We start from the raw sequence: 17,140 nt of genomic DNA on the forward strand, positions 1-17,140 counted from the left end.
GGTGCATGGTTATGTTTCGGCACTAAAAATTCAGAAATGTGCACTGCCAATCCAAAGAAGGAGGTCAACGCCAACAATGACAGTTAATTTACATCTATCAATCTTTAAAAATTCTGCAGTCTGATTTTAGCAAATATGCAACTAATTCACGGACACAGATTTCTTTAGGGGAATGAAACCTACTATCCTTGTCTGGTTTAGCCAATTATCATTCTGGCCCCTGTTATTGTTCCAGCTGATGTCAGATCCCACACTGAAGTTTGGCTTGATCGATCATATTTTGTCTTTTTGCTTTAACAAGTTGGTCTGTCACTGAAACACAAGTGCACAATGCTGTTTTAAAATGAAACAGAAGTTTATTGCTCAGAAGAAATGAAGGAAAAAATAAAACAAACCAATCCATTAACATGTGTAATACAAGTTTAAACATTTTGATGCTCGTGGTAAAATACAATCCCATTAATCCCAAAAGCACAGTACTCAAACAACAGTGATTACTCCATTCTCCATCATATCTATAGAGTTTAAATTAACTGATGCTTCAGTTCTCAGTTTTGAAACTCTGACAGCCTTTTCCTCTAAACGTCATATAACTAAACTTAGTATTTCTCAGCATCAAATAACCCCTTCAGGTTTTTAACCAAACATTTCTGGTCTGGACCTTTCAAACTAAATACTGAGGCATCCAATTTCATAATAGTTCTAAACTCCCTTTTCCAAAAGAAATTGTTTTACACATGCATCTTTAACCAAAATGTGCAGGTCTGAATTGCAACCAACACTTCTAATTAAAACTTAATGCTACACTGTTTACTTTGTTCACTTTAATTCATTTTAAAAACTCTCCCAATGTAAAATAATTACCTTCAGAACTATCTCATACATTTTTGAACAAACTGTGCCTTCAGATAGCTTCACGAGGTTACCATTAAACCTCTTTATTGATATCGACCATGCGGCCGTTTAAAATTGAAACTCTAGAATAAATGACATTAATATCTCACACTTTACATCACAGTCCAGTAAACTGCATTGAAACCATAGCCAATGCAGTACTCTTTAGCTGTTGCCATGTTGGTAGATGTGGCAGCTAATTCAAGTTTAGCCTCTGCTAATGGTGTTTTGTGTCTGGATTGACCTTTTCATGCAGGACTGAGGAGATACACATCATCAGACTTTACACCCTTTAAATAATGCTAAATTTCTGTCTTGGGTTGTTCATTTCTTTGATTGAAATGATCATTAATGGTCCCATTTTGGTAGTCAAAGAACACTGTTCTTTTGATATCCTAGCCAACATTCCTCACCCTGTAAATCAGTGAAAATTAAATACTATACATGGCCTTCTCCATTCAGTTACTCATTTCACAATGTTAATCACTGTGCTTTAATATTTATTGTTCAAATAACTTCTGAAATATGTGTAACATGATTAGCTACTGATCTAGTTAGAGGTGAAACAAATAGTTTGGTGATCTCTGAAAGTAGTTGGCGTGTATATGCATTTGATGTGCATACTGTATTGAATAGTTAGCTAGGATTTTCTATCAGGGTCACTGACAAAGTTAGGAAGAATGGGTAACGTGCACATGGAATAAGTTTGTAGTTGGAGTTTGTTTGAACCAGATCATTCGGACTGTGAAGGGGAAAGTTTATATTTGCGCTGTGAAATGATTTATTGTAGTCCAGGATGTTTAAAGTAGAATATTGGATACCAGTGTACCTTTGTCTGATTCACCCAGACATTGACGGGATTCTTGGGATATGAATAGGCACATTTTCTCTGGTGTTTTAACTTCTGCCTTTTGTTGTTACTTGTTATGTCATTTCGGTCATATGTTTCAGAGGTTGAGATTCATAATTCTTGCTTGCTAGTTTTTAAACATGATCTCTTTCTCTATCCCTATGGGAAAGGCTGAGATACACTTCACAATTGTACCTGCTCTTGTCTGCAGACGGGAATTATTGTTAAAACCCAGAAGATAAAGAACCTTCACCAGAATAAGGTCATAGCTATTATGTTCATCATTAAGTGGAATGAGTAATTACAATGGAAACTCTACTGCAGCTGTGTTTCAGAGTCTAGCCGCAGGTCAGGCAACTGTCAGGAGGCTGTGATGAAATATCCATACTCATGCTGTATGTCTTGAGTCTGTGGTACCAATGTCAGTGAAAGCAACCATCTTATCTGCAAGAGTAGCTCCAGTGAGTAAATGCATCTCCTGTGTGATATGAAGTTCAGAAACAAAGCCCATAATTTAGGCTGCCGTACTGAGGAAGTACAGAATTTGAGAAGGTGACGGTGAGGTGCCTTCCAGAGCCCTTGCAGTCTGTCCAGTGTAGACACGTGTACAGTGCTGCTCGGGAGTGAGTTCCAGCATTTTCATCCAGCGACGGTATAGGATTAACACTATAGTTGCACTTAAATATGGCATGTGACAACAGGGGAGATTACATGTGGTGTGTTAATTAATCTTGTCCTGCTGAATAGTAGAGCTTGTGGATTTGGCAGGCACCTTCAGATAGATGTAAAAGATTCTACAATACAATTTAGGGAGGGAGTGCTGCCCAGTGTTTCTGCCAATATTTATCCTTCACTTACCAATATTACTAAAAGAGATTATCAGGTAGTTTCAACTTGGCTGCCCTGGAGCCTTGCTATTCACAAATAGATGCTATGTATTTGGTGTTGCCATCAAACGATACTTGAATAAAAATTGCACTATTCAAAGATTGTGAAAGATACTATATAAATGCAAGTCTTTTGGTTTGGCTTTATGTAGTCTTGAAAGGTTGCAGGTTTAATATTGGTCTGTTTTGAGTTTTATAGTTAATCCCACTGGACAAGGAAGATGTAAAATGAGCATGCCTTAAACTGGGATTCATGTCTTAAGAGTGATGTCTATCTTTTTAAATGATTAACCAATGACAAGTTCCTACTGGAGGCAACTAAACCCCAACACAAATCAAAGCTTTTAGGAGGACAAGCAGAATAAGGAAAAAGCTCTTGTGCAAATTTGAATAATATGATTTCATGTTTAATGTATGATACAGTAGAATTTTTGATGTTTTGTTATACAAATTGTTGTAGAATCATGATTTTATAATTAGTTAAAACTTAGAACATAGAACATAGAACATAGAACAATACAGCACAGAACAATACAGCACAGAACAGGCCCTTCGGCCCACGATGTTGTGCCGAACTTCTAACCTAGATTAAGTACCCATCCATGTACCTATCCAAATGCCGCTTAAAGGTCGCCAATGATTCCGACTCCACCACTCCCACGGGCAGCGCATTCCATGCCCCCACCACTCTCTGGGTAAAGAACCCACCCCTGACATCTCCCCTATACCTTCCACCCTTCACCTTAAATTTATGTCCCCTTGTAACACTCTGTTGTACCTGGGGAAAAAGTTTCTGACTGTCTACTCTATCTTCACACAGAAGACTAAAGATCTGCTTAAATAATGTGATGAAAGTGCTTGTACATGTTTGGAGGTCATAACATAGGGTGGGCCAGTGAAACACATGCTTGTGGAATTAATCTTTCATAGCAGGTTATGCGATGGTTATTACACTGGGTTGAGATAACTGGGTTTAGAACATAGGTAAAAACAATGACTGCAGATGCTGGAAACCAGATTCTGGATTAGTGGTGCTGGAAGAGCACAGCAATTCAGGCAGCATCCGAGGACAGGCAAAATCATAAATTGGTGTCCATTTTGTTTAGAACCTCCATTTTTGTGGCGTGCTTCATGCATAAACTGAAATGCTGAGTTTTTTATTTTGTTGAGCTGGGAGTAGCCATCACAACCGAGCTCAGGTTTAGAACATGGTGAGTGTTAGAAACGAAAATCGCTTCTCAATAATCGCTCTAGACAAATTCAGGAAAACAAAGTTTTATTAACAAGGTTGAGCTGGGAGTAGCCATCACAACCGAGCTCAGGTTTAGAACATGGTGAGCTTTGGAGTACGCATTTTGTTTTGGAACTCCTGCATATTTTCAGTCTTACTCCACCACACCCTGTTCTTGACTGATTGTGGGAATCTAGTTTAATTGGTGTCCATTTTGTTTAGAACCTCCATTTTTGTGGCGTGCTTCATGCATAAACTGAAATGCTGAGTTTTTTATTTTGTTGAGCTGGGAGTAGCCATCACAACCGAGCTCAGTCCTGAATTCACCTGACTCTTTATAAATATACTTGACAGCAGGATAGTTGATGACAGCACATTTTACCATTCTCTGGTGTACCAATCCGTGCATACCTCTCTAGTTTATTATTTTATAGTGTCTGCTTCTGTATTGTACTATATTCTATGTGTGACTATTCTATGTTGTGCTCCAGTATCCAGAATGCATAATTCACTTTCTTAATTGTATTACATATTACCCATCATCTTGCAACTTTAACATAACCAGAGTGGCAGATAGGGTATAGGCCTCTGTTTGCATGTCCATCCTCCAGGAATTTACTTAATTTCATGATACTTATTCTCTATCCTTGTGCTCACTGATTCTAATGTTAGCTTATTTACTGTTTTATGAGACAAAATGTGCACATGTGCAGCAGCTATTTTCACTGTTAGTTAATAGAACATAGAACATTAGTGCGCAGTACAAACCCTTAGGCCCCCCCCCATGTTGCACCTACCTGTGGAACCAATCCGAAGCCTATCCTACACTATTCCATTTTCATCCATATGTTTATTCAATGACGACTTAAATGCCCTTAAAGTTGGCAAGTCCATTACTGTTGCAAGCAGTGTGTTCCACGCCCCTACTGCTGAGTAAAGAAACTATCTCTGACATCTGTCCTATATCTAACACACCTCAATTTAAAGCTATGTCCACTTGTGCTAACCATCATCATCTGAGGAAAAAGGCTCTCACTATCCACCCTATCTAACCCTCTGATTATTTCATATGTCTCAATTAAGTCACCTCTCAACCTTCTCTCCAATGAAAACAGCCTCCAGTCCCTCAGCCTTTCCTCATAAGACCTCCCCTCCATACCAGGCAACATCCTGGTAAATCTTCTCTGCACCCTTTACACACCTTCCACATCCTTCCTGTAATGCGGTAATATAATCGACTGCAACCTTGATTGAGAACATATGATGGGATTTCACTGTTTATTTTTTTAAATTTAAGATCCCTGATAGTAGTGCAGTCTGTTCACGTTTGCAAATACTACTTTTGTTACTTATCTTTTACTTCATGCATTAAGCACACATGGACACAGTTGTAGAGTGGAATCAACAAATTGTCTGTGACCTACTGTTGACCTAGATGCTCCTGCTTCTTTACCTTTCCCTTTGGTTGCTTTCATTTAACAATACTCTGATGTGCTCTAACCTCTTAATTAGACCAGTTTTTGTTTAAAAAGCTCCCATAAAGACCAAACAGTTGGAACTGTTATCCTTAAAGATTTGAGGCAGTTTGCACACTGCTTAATTTGAAATATAGTCCTTCTGTTTGCAGAGATAAAGTTTAATGAGAATTGAGAAATTTAATCCATCTAAACCACTCCAGAGATTTCTGACAAAAGGATTCAGTGATATAGTTCTAATAGGTTAATTTTTTTTGTTTTGTGACTCCTATTTTAGAACTTGTGAACCTCTGTGGGTGTCACATAATGTTTTTTTTGGGAGTTCAGAAAACTAAAACACCCCTAATGCATGTAGAATAGGCTAAGAATGAATAACTTGGAGAGTAGATCTCATCACCTAGATTTCTACAACAGAGAAAATATGGCTGAGATGCACTGAGCTTCTTCTTGGGCTCACAGCTGGGTGTTGAATGCAAGCCAGAACAGCTAGCAGGGGAAACTGATCAATACTGTTGCTCCCATATTCAACTAAGTAGCATCTCACTGTGTAACAAAAGTATAGAAAAAGCATCCCATCGTTGTGGTACCAACTTGCCTGTTGTGTGCTGTTGTGCTGCCACATTGTTTTAAAAACCAATCTCTTGCAAAGTAATTTGTTACAATGGTGCTTTGTTTTCCTGTCATTTGGTCAATTTGTTTCCATACTGCCTATTTGAAATAGTGGCTCAGTGATTGGATTTTTTTTTAGCTTATTTACTGCTGAAGAATTCTTAGGTTAATTATATCATATTGTTGGCCTCAGTAACTCATATATATTGGTATGTTCGGAGTGAACCCACCCACATCAGCTCATTAGCCAGCCAGACATGCCCAAAAAGAGAAGAAAGGTTAATGTTTACCATTTAATTCTTTTTGTTGATGGTGTTTCCAATGCTGCAACTCCAAAATCTTTGTATTTCTACATGTTTCACCATAGTCTATGGTGGCTTGTTGAGATTGTCCACTTGAGTTATATGAGAGAATCCAAGATTGTGTGCTTATAATGGAATAAATGGCGAAAACCTTGAGATATTAAAGAGTTAATTTTCTCTGCTGACCTCCAAGAAATTGAATGCCCCGAGGGTATGGTGGTGTGTCTTTGTCTTACAGGTGGAATGTGGAAGGTTTATGTGGCCATTTCCTTGCCATTCTTACATTTTCATCCAGAAATCAATCGGAACATTATAGTTAGAATTTGACTACTTCCCTAATAGTTACAAAAATCAATTTGGAACAGGTTTGACCATTAAGAGATGATTTGCATTACATTGTTTCTGGAGGTGGGGTAGTCACTGCATTGTATCTTGAGTGGCACGTGACTATGAGGGGATGGCTAGGGTTGTCTTGTTTGCATTAATAACTGTGGTGTAAAGATTTTTGTATAAAGGAAAGACTGTTTCCTTTGTTCAGAGAGAGACCCCTGGTCACGACTTGCAAGCATGGCAAAGAGTTTTCAGGGTTTCTTCAAAGCTTGTACTGTACTGTGCTTAATAAATTTGATTGCTTATTCGCAGAAGTTGGTGTGTTGCAGGTGCATCAAGTGTGTAAGAATCTCAAGAATAAAAGAACTTAACAACCTCTCAAAATCTGCTGATAAATACCTGGTTGCTCTGTAAATAATGTTAGCTTGAAATTAAACATGAGCAACTAAAGGTGCCGAGACAAATTAATATTATAAGCTAGTGCAGCAAACAAGTATTGGACCAGAAAAGAAAACAATATTGTGAGGGACAATATTGAATTAGTATTTGTGTGTCAAGAAGGTTGGGTGGGAGTAGAGGAGATAATTTTAGTTTCATTCATTTTATAAGAATTGTTTTTCTGAATTTTGCATTGGGAAATCTGAAAGCATGTTCGTTTGCATTTTTATGCATTGGTGATAAGGATTTATAACCCTTACAAAGAATGACTAGGAGTTAGCAATTCAGTGTATTAAAAGTACAAAACGATACGTGCTATTGTCTAATGACAGGGTTCCAGCGATTCCAAGAGTTAAAAATATCATACAACACCAGGTTATAGTCTGACAAACACCTGATGAAGGAGCTGCACTCCGAAAGCTAGTGCTTCCAAATAAACCTGTTGGACTATAACCTGGTGTTGTGTGATTTTTAACTTTGTAAACCCCAGTCCAACACTGGCCCCTCCAAATCATAAATAAATATCGAGAAGTCAGTCTGTCAGTGTATCAGAGCAAGCCTATTAGAAGATGTTAAGGGAACAAATTTGTCTGTTCTGAAATTAAAGTAATAGTGACTTTCGTTGCAGTTTGTTTAATTTTTTGGGGGGAGAGATGCCAGACAAAGGAAAACCCATCCAAATGAATGTGCAGAAATTTGCCGAAAGGTAACTATTGTACCTCTGCCAAACTGAGCAAGGTGTGGAGATAGTGATGATCCAAATCTTTATTGGAATTTTTGGTGCTTGTAGGAACATGGCTGAAGTGTACAGAATAATCTGAATTTAAATTGTTTCGAAATGTCTTTCCAACCTTATTGTCTAGTGTAATAAAGTTCACATTTTTCTGACAACTAAACATTTTGTTCTTTGTTAAAAAGTATACTGGCAGTCTGTTGTGAATTTGTTCAGCTTCACAATGAGGTTTGACTTCTCCGGTGTTAACATCAGTTGAGATCACAACCAAGTGAGGGCTTCTTCCGTGATCAGAAATTCTTGAATATAAGAGGGATCTGTGATTTTTTAAAGAAAGGTGGTGGCAGACAAATCTTTTTTAAAAGTTGCTGTGAATTGTATTACATGGGTTGCAGTTTTAAAATCACTTCGACTTTCCTATAAAAGAAGATGTAACGGTGGAGTATTTTAATTATTTGGCTAAAGCTAAACAGAGAATTAGTGAATAAATTGAAGGTGGAAGTAAAAGCAGGATCTCGTAAGGATGATATGATTACCCAGCATTTGGAGTTAAAAGGAGAAAAACCTGAAATAATGTATCGCAGCCAGAATGAGCAAAAATTCAGTTGCAAATTTAAAAGATTATGAAATGGAAGAGAGGGTAGTGGAAAAAGAGGGGAAAGAAAATGAAGTTGGAAATGAGAGCTTGAATTGGCAGAAGACGACAAAGAAAAAGAAATGTATTTAAGAAGCCGAGAGAGAGAGAACTAGACAATATGATTTGGCTACAGGAGTGTTTAAAATAAAGGAAGAGAGAAGAGATAGTTGTTCAGAAGATGATTTGGATTCCACCAAGGTATTGATTTAACTAGAAATCTACATTTAGTGCCTCTGCTTATCCAGAATGCAGTTGAAAGATGTTTGAAATATACTTTGCCTTGTATGATAAAGTTGTGCAGTCGGAGGCCAAAGATGCATGAGATTTAATGTTACAGCATGTCCTGATCAGTCCAGCTACGAATATGTACACAGCCTGTAAAAGAGCTGTCTGCAGACTATAAAGTTATGATACTTCATGTTTGTTAGCTGGTTCATGAAGCTTATCAATTAGGACTGTGAGAAAGACACCTAATCAGATATTTGTAAAATTTGTAAGTGGGGAAAGAAATGTCTAGGGTCAGTGATTTATAACTGAAGCAAGAGAGAATTTTTGAGAAAGTAAGGGAGAGCATGATAATGGAAAAATTCAAAACCAGTATTTTGGTAACCATTAAGATTTACTTAGATGGGCGTCAAATATCAGGCTCAGAGAAGTGGCCATTCTAGTGGATGTGTACAGTAGCTCACACAGTTACATGTTGAGAAATGGCCATATGGGATTTGACAAGGAAACTGGAGGAATACAAAATCTATTAGTTTTGGGGAACGAACATAAGGATGCCAAAATAATAAAGAGGAGATGCCAGACCAAAAAATGATGTGAAGAAGGTAATGTGCTTTGTTGAGACAATAGACAATAGGTGCAGGAGTAGGCCATTCTGCCCTTCGAGCCTGCACCACCATTCAATATGATCATGGCTGAACATCCTTAATCAGTATCCTGTTCCTGCCTTATCTCCATAACCCTTGATTCCACTATCCTTGGGAGCTCTATCCAACTCTTTCTTAAATGAATCCAGAGACTGGGCCTCCACTGCCCTCTGGGGCAGAGCATTCCACACAGCCACCACTCTCTGGGTGAAGAGGTTTCTCCTCATCTCTGTCCTAAATGGTCTACCCCGTATTTTTAAGCTGTGTCCTCTGGTTCGGCATTCACCCATCAGCGGAAACATGTTTCCTGCCTCCAGAGTGTCTAATCCTTTAATAATCTTATATGTCTCAATCAGATCCCCTCTCAGTCTTCTAAACTCAAGGGTCTACAAGCCCAGTCGCTCCAGTCTTTCAGCGTAAGGTAGTCCCGCCATTCCAGGAATGACCTTGTGAACCTACGCTGCACTCCCTCAATAGCCAGAATGTCTTTCCTCAAATTTGGAGACCAGAACTGCACACAGTACTCCAGGTGAGGTCTCACCAGGGCCCTGTACAGCTGCAGAAGAATCTCTTTGCTTCTATACTTAATCCCTCTTGTTATGAAGGCCAGCACTGTATCTTTTAATTTCACCTTATTTTAATCATAGACTGAATTGTGAAAAAGACTGCTGGACAACAAAGAACTGAGGAAGGAGTTGCTATATTTTTAATTAGCAAGTTGACGTGGCTCATGTTTACGTTGTTGCTTTACAAGCAGTATACAAAGTGAGATTTGGCTAGCAAGAGGCTACTTGTTCATTTGCGGAATTGTGACTAGTAGTAAATATCAAGTATTATCAGATGGCTGAAAGCTGTATGATTCCTGAGTAGCTGAACAGCTTATGGGTGTGAACGGTTCAGTGAGAAGCCTCTGGAAGAGGAGATGGTGTCTCTCTGTGAAATGAAAATACCTGAAACATAACAGGTTTGTTTGTCTATATGTGTATGTAGCAGGGCTTTAGTAAGGGGTTAGAGTTACAACTAGTAGTTACATTTCAACAGTTTATGGTTGTTCACCTTGTTATTTTCCAATAACTGATATGGAAGCCATTCCTGAGGAAGGGCTCATGCCCGAAACGTCGATTCTCCTGCTCCTTGGATACTGCCTGACCTGCGCTTTTCCAGCAACACATTTTCAGCAATAACTGATATGGCCAAGGAATGATCAGTTATTAAAACTTCAGAGGACTTTATCAATGTACTTAATATAAATATGTCAAAATTATATATAAATAGGTTGTAATAGGTTTCATTAAAAACAGAAACCTGGTCCAGGTTTTCAGTTGAGTCAAAAATTTCAGGTAAATGAGTATTTTGATTAAATAAAGTTAACTTTTGTGATAACTCTGAGATTAACTTTCCAGTATGCCACCCTAGTGAGGTGTAACAGCTTGTTTTGTAGGAGGTCTGGACATAATAAAGCGACTTGTTGTAAATCAAATGAGAAACCTATTGCAGAAATAGGAACTCCTAAGGAATCTGAAGAGAGAAAATGGTTATTAAAATCATTTTTGTGGTACAAGAGAAATGTGCTCCTTCATGCCTATGAAGGATGAAATGGTTGAGGATAATTAAGGGAATTCTTCCTGAACTACTGAAGTTGACTACTGAAGTTTTTGGATATTTGATCTTGAAGGGAGATGTATTCCCTTACTCTTCACCAGAATAAGTAAACCAATTATAGAAGGGTTTAATTTTCTAATTTTTACAATCTAACTTTACCACCCCTTACTCATCTAATCAAACCAATAAAGATATTGATAGACACTGAACCAAATCAGTTACTGATGCAGGCTGATGGTGCAATTTGTATATTAAAGGGGTTAATGAAGAAAAAGGTACTAATTGAAGATACACAGAGGTGGTCTGTGGTCCAATTATATACAATTGGATTAAAGGGTGACTTACTGGTGAAAAGGTTGTATTGGAGTAGTGCAACTAATCTCTATGGATGGAATTCAATGAATTTATTATCTTGGAAAATAGTGGCTGGATCAAACAATAATAGCTTTACCAAGGTTATTGGAAAATCAGTGGAAATGAAAGAACCAGAGATGTCACAGGAGGAACATCCTGGATTATTTCTTGACTGTTGTGACTAAATCTCAGACCCATAAAATTAGACATGAAGAGAACCAATACAAAAGGGAGTTGATATGAAAGTTCAGCTAAGTGACAAAAGTAAAGAAAATGAGAGATCTTTAGGGCAGTGTTAATAGAAATACAACCAACACATCCTGAGGTGAGAGAACAAAACAGCCTATGTAAAACTTCAGTCAGAATTAAATCAGATTGTTATTGTTTAAAATGTAAAGTGCTAATAAGGAAATGGAAACCACCTCAAAGTCCAGATGATAGTAGTCTATTAAATAATCATTTCATTTAGGTAACAAAATAAAATTTTGAAACTATTTCTAGTGGCCAGGATTGCAAGGGGCTGTGACTCAATTTTACTAGACGTGCCATATATGTCAGGTCATGGGGAAACCCTAACCATAAACCTGCCCTTGCATCTGATACCAGGTTTTGAAGAACTGATTAGCAATGTGTTAGTAGACCCTACCTAAAATCAGAATGGAAATCAGTATCTTTAACAGTAAAGCATGTTGCAGAGCCTTTGCAAAAATTAGAGGAAAAATGATAGTGGTAAAGTAAGTTCAATTTTTTTTCACAACATCTAAGTATCCAAGGAAATCCAATCGGATCAAGATTCACACTTTGTCTCAAATATTCAAAATAGTTTGCAAATGAAACAACTTTTGTCTTCAGCTGATCAACCACAATTTTAAGAAGTTACAGCAAGATGGTATAAAACTTCAAAGACCATGATTAGAGCCTATAGTGTGGAATGTCCTAATGCTTAGGATAAACAGATTCCCTTGCTACTGTTTGGTATCAAAAATACTTCTGAGTCCACAGATTCAGTTCTTTTTGACTGATATATCAGCATGCTGTGAGAGGACTACTGAAATTAAGTAAAGAAAACTTTATGAACCAAAGCTCAGAGATTACACTTCTAGCCCGGGCCTCAGATTTCAGGGATAAATTATCGAAATATGTGATGATCTAGTGATGTGAAATATGTCGTGAGTATACCAGACAGTAGGGAAAACCAGTGTATCATGTTTTAAATATTCATGTGACCAGATGAATGGTCAGGAGACGAGGAGTGTGTTTATAGTAGTAAAAGAAGTAGGAAGTGAATTAAACTTCAGAGCAATTAGGGAGTGAATGAGAAGTTGAAAATTGTAAAGTCGAACCTCCAATAATCAAATTGGATAATGTAGAGGTGGTTAAGAAGTTGGATATAATATTTCTCAAAACATTGAGGTGACTTTTGAAAGCTGTTTTTCTTTTATTCATTCATGAGATATGGACATCGCTGGCTAAGCTAACATTTATTACCCATCCCTAATTGTCAAGTGGGCATTTAACAGTGGGCGGCACGGTGGCACAGTGGTTATCACTGCTGCCTCACAGCGCCAGAGACCCGGGTTCAATTCCTGCCTCAGGCGACTGACTGTGTGGAGTTTGCACGTTCTACCCGTGTCTGCGTGGGTTTCCTCCGGGTGCTGCGGTTTCCTCCCATAGTCCAAAGATGTGCAGGTTAGGTGAATTGGCCATGCTAAATTACTCGTAGTGTTAGGTAAGGGGTAAATGTAGGGGTATGGGTGGGTTGCGCTTCGGCGGGTCGGTGTGGACTTGTTGGGCCGAAGGGTCTGTTTCCACACTATAATGTAATCTAATCAATAGCATTGCTGTATGTCTGGAGTTACATGTTGACCAGAACAGGTAGGGACAGCAGATTTACTTCCCTAAAGGACATTAGTGATGAGAAGGGGAGTCGGTGTTTCAGGTCGGAACCCGAGTCCTGATGAAAAGTTCCGACCTGAAACATCAACTCCCTTTCTCCTCTGATGCTACCTGACCTGCTGTGCTTTATCCAGTTCCACTCTTTAGCCACTCTTGACTCTCCAGCATCTGCAGTTCTCACTATCACCAAGTAACTAAATATTCAAGAATACACATCCGATCAAAAAGATGAACAGAGGGAACAAGGTTGCCTTGTTAGTAAGAAATTAAATTAAATTAAATTGATGAGAAGAAGTGATATATGATCTGAAGGCATGTGGTTAAAGTTGAGGAATCACAAAGGAAAAAAGACCCGAATGGGAGCTATATACAGTCCCCCTAGTCAGGATTGGGGGGCAGAAAATAAATCAGAAGAGAGAAAAGGCCTGTAAGAAAGGCACATTACGATGAAATATAAGGGCAAGCTCGTTAGTAATATAAAAGAAGATTGCAGGAGCTTTTCTTACATACATAAAAGGTAAGAGAGAGGTGAGAGTGGACATTGGACTGCTGGAAAGTGTGAAGCAATAGTAATGGGGAACAAAGAAATGGGGGAAGCTTTACATCAGTTTTCACAATAGAGAAAACCAACAGCCAACCAGAACTTCGAGAGTCAGGGCAGAGGTGAGAGTAGTGGTCATTACTCAGGAGATGGTGCTAGGGAAACTGAAAGGTCTGAAGGTGTATAAAGCACCTGGATCATATGGACAGCACTACAGTTCGAAAGGTGATAGCTGAGGAGATTGGCGATGCATTGGTGGTGATGTTTCAGGTATTACTGGATTCAGGGAGAGTTCCAATGGCTAATGTTTAAGAAGTGAGGGAGCAGAGATGGGAAGTTGTAAACTGTTCAGCCTGACCTCTTCATTGGTAAGACTTGAGAGTCTATTATTTGGAATGAGATTGTAGAGTATTTAGAATTGCATGGTAAAATAGTCAGCGCAGCTTCACCAAGGAAGGGTCATGCCTGACAAATATGTTCACATCCTTTGAGGAGGTTATGACCAGGTTAGACCAAGGAGGGCCAGTGATTTGTTTGGATTTCTGGAAGGCCTTTGACAAGGTGCTGTCCAGAATACTGCTAAATGAAATAAGGGCCCATGGTGTTGGAAGCAAGGTACTGGCATTGATAGAGGACTGACAGATTGGCAGAAGACAGAGAGTGGAGGTAAAGGGGTCTTTCTCAGGATGGCAGCTGTTGATTAGTGTAGTTCCGTGCGGGTCACAATTATTCAATTTATACATTACTGATCTGGATGAAGAAACTGAGAGCATTGTTGCTAAGTTTGGAGATGAGTCAAAGGTGGAGAGGCAGGTCATTTGAGGCAGGAAGGCTGCAGAAAGGCATGGAGAGGCTAGGAGTGGACAAAGAATTGACAGATGGAATACAGTGTGGTAAAAGTGTGAGGTTGTGCACTTTGGTAGGAAGAATAGAGGTGTCAACTATTTTCTAAATGAGGTAAGGCTTCAGAAATCTGAAGCACAAAGGGATTTATGAGTCCTAATTCCAGATTCTGTTAAGGGTTAACATGCAAGTTCAGTTGTCAGTTAGGAAAGCAAATGCAATGTTAACATTCATTTTGAGAGGGCTCGAATAAGAGCGGGGATCTATTTCTGAGGCTGTATGTAAGGCTCTGGTCAGAACTCACTTGGAATATTAGGGGCCCACATCTCAGGAAGGATGTAGTTAGAGGAGGTTCAGAAGACATTCACAAGAACGATCCCAGGAGTGATGGACTTGCCATATGAGGAACAGTTGAGGATTCTGAGCGTGTACTCATTGGAGTTTAGATGGATTAGAGGGCATCTCTTTGAAACTTACAGAATACTAGGACGCCTGGATAGAGTGGATATGGAGAACATACTTCCACTAGTAGGAGGAACTAGGACGTGAGGGCACAGCCTCAGAGTGGAGAAGACTATTTAGAACTGAGATGCTGTGGAACTTTTTAAGCTAGAAGGTGGTGAATCTGTTGAACTCATTGGCACAGAAGGCTGTGGAGGTCAGGTCATTGACTGTCTTAAGACACACAGGATCTTGATTAGGAAGGGGAACAAGCAGGATGGAATGCAGAGCAGACTCGATGGGCAAACTGGCCTAATTCTGCTCCTAAACTTATGGTCTGATATAAAATCATGCGAATCAAAATGAAAAATGCACTAGCAACCTTTTAAAGATTGATTATATTTTGTGACAATTTGGTTGTGTTCAATCAAACCTGGAAAGAACATTTATAACACCAAACTGGTTGCAAAAAGCCAAGTAGGTGGCCCAAACAGACACTTAAATAAGGGCTATCGTGGATTTTCCAGTGTTTAAGACCCAGTAAAAGGTTTGTAGAATATAGACATGAGTAGATTATTTCAGAAATTCATTCAAACTTTCAGCTGTTTTGAGGCTCTACTGCTAAGCTTGTTGAAGAATGCTAATAAACTTGGAAAGTCAGACTGCTTTTGACGGCTTGAAAACTGAACTACCATACCAAATTATGCAAAATCATTTAAACAGTCTCTTGATACTAAAGATGAAGGCATTGGTGCTGTTTTATTACACAAAGATAAAATGGATATTGAAGGTCAGGGAGTCACTTTTCTAGATAGCCAATTCTTGCCATCTGAAATACTTAACTCAAAAACATTCTTTGAATTTGGTATTTGTTGTTTTGAAGTCTGCATATCCAGTAATTCTGCAGAAGCTGTTATTGACATTCCTAGCATATACATTCCTAGCAAAGTTTCATACAAAGAATCTGAGACTGTTTTTGAGTTTAGTTCGACAACCATACATGTGAAAATCATTTTTGTTGCATGAAGAGAATGTATCATACCTGATGCTTTATCAAGAACACTTATGGTGGTGAATAAATGCCAGGATCAAATAGAGTTATGTAGAATTATATGTTTATGGAAAGTCCTTGTGAAATATTTGTAAATACATTTCACTAATAGCTTAAAATCTGCATAAGTAATAGAGAAAGAATGATAAAGTCACATAGAAAAGCGGGAAGCAAAAGCCTCCAGGTGTTATCACTCGCTGAGTTTCTGGAAGAGTCATCTAATGTCCTGGGGACCCAAATGCAAATCCCGCCATGTCAGATGATGGACTTGGAATTCAATAAACATCTGAAATTAAGAGTCTAATGATCATGAAACCATTGACGATTATCATTAAAAACTCATCTGGTTCACTAATGTCCTTTTAGGAAAGAAAATCACTTTCGAAATTAGCCTACATGTGACTCCAGTTCCACAACAATGTCATTGTCTCTTAACCACTTTTGATAATCTTAACTGTAGGAAATTACATGTATCTGGATTGTGTGATTTGAAGTCCTCCAGTATTATTATTCACCAAGGTCATTTTAACAATATTTTGTGCACAAACTTCCATCATTGTAATGGCTGTTACTATGCTGCCCAAGCTGCTTCTACAGATTGCCCTTAAATCCTCAAGACTGTAGCTATGGCTGTCTTTTAGTTTATAACAGTACATAACATCTCCAGTGCCTATCATTCAAAGCTTTCAATTCTTACCCTTTCAGGACTTCCTTACAGATCTGGTAATGTCTGAAGTGGACCGATGTGGGGAACATGACGTTCTCCTCTTCAGGGAAAACACTTTGGCAACCAAAGCAATTGAGGAGTATTTGAAGCTTGTTGGTCAGAAGTACCTCCATGATGCCTTAGGTAATTATTGACTGTGCTGAATTGGTTGATGGTTACTGATTAACTGAGTAAAAGATGTCCAATGTTATGCAATTAATATGTGATGAAGAAAATATCATTTTAATATCTACAAGCTTTTGCATTTAATGCTTCATACTAAACATTCCATCTTGTGACAGTTCTGTTAATGAGATGAGAACTAGCTAATTGGTCAACAATATGAACTGTAACCTTCTGAAGAATGCCATAATTAACAGAGAGCTTTGTGCTTCATTTTGATTTTGCTGCATGTTTTGCATCTCATAAAGCAGGATTGTTGACTCTT

The 17,140-nt window shown here is 38.4% G+C and overlaps 1 protein-coding gene across 14 annotated transcripts in view; it reads left to right on the top strand.

Annotated features, from left to right (window-relative positions):
* rasal2 (RAS protein activator like 2) overlaps window positions 1-17,140 on the top strand; it is a 415,750-nt gene that overhangs the window by 364,432 nt on the left and 34,178 nt on the right. For all 14 annotated transcript variants that reach the window (XM_043699997.1, XM_043699987.1, XM_043699988.1 and 11 more), the window contains one exon: window positions 16,692-16,836. In XM_043699997.1, the coding sequence (XP_043555932.1) occupies window positions 16,692-16,836 (145 nt within the window). The remainder of the gene's footprint in view (window positions 1-16,691; window positions 16,837-17,140) is intronic.

This window comes from Chiloscyllium plagiosum, chromosome 11, assembly GCF_004010195.1.
Source record: "Chiloscyllium plagiosum isolate BGI_BamShark_2017 chromosome 11, ASM401019v2, whole genome shotgun sequence".
Classification (NCBI taxonomy): domain Eukaryota; kingdom Metazoa; phylum Chordata; class Chondrichthyes; order Orectolobiformes; family Hemiscylliidae; genus Chiloscyllium; species Chiloscyllium plagiosum.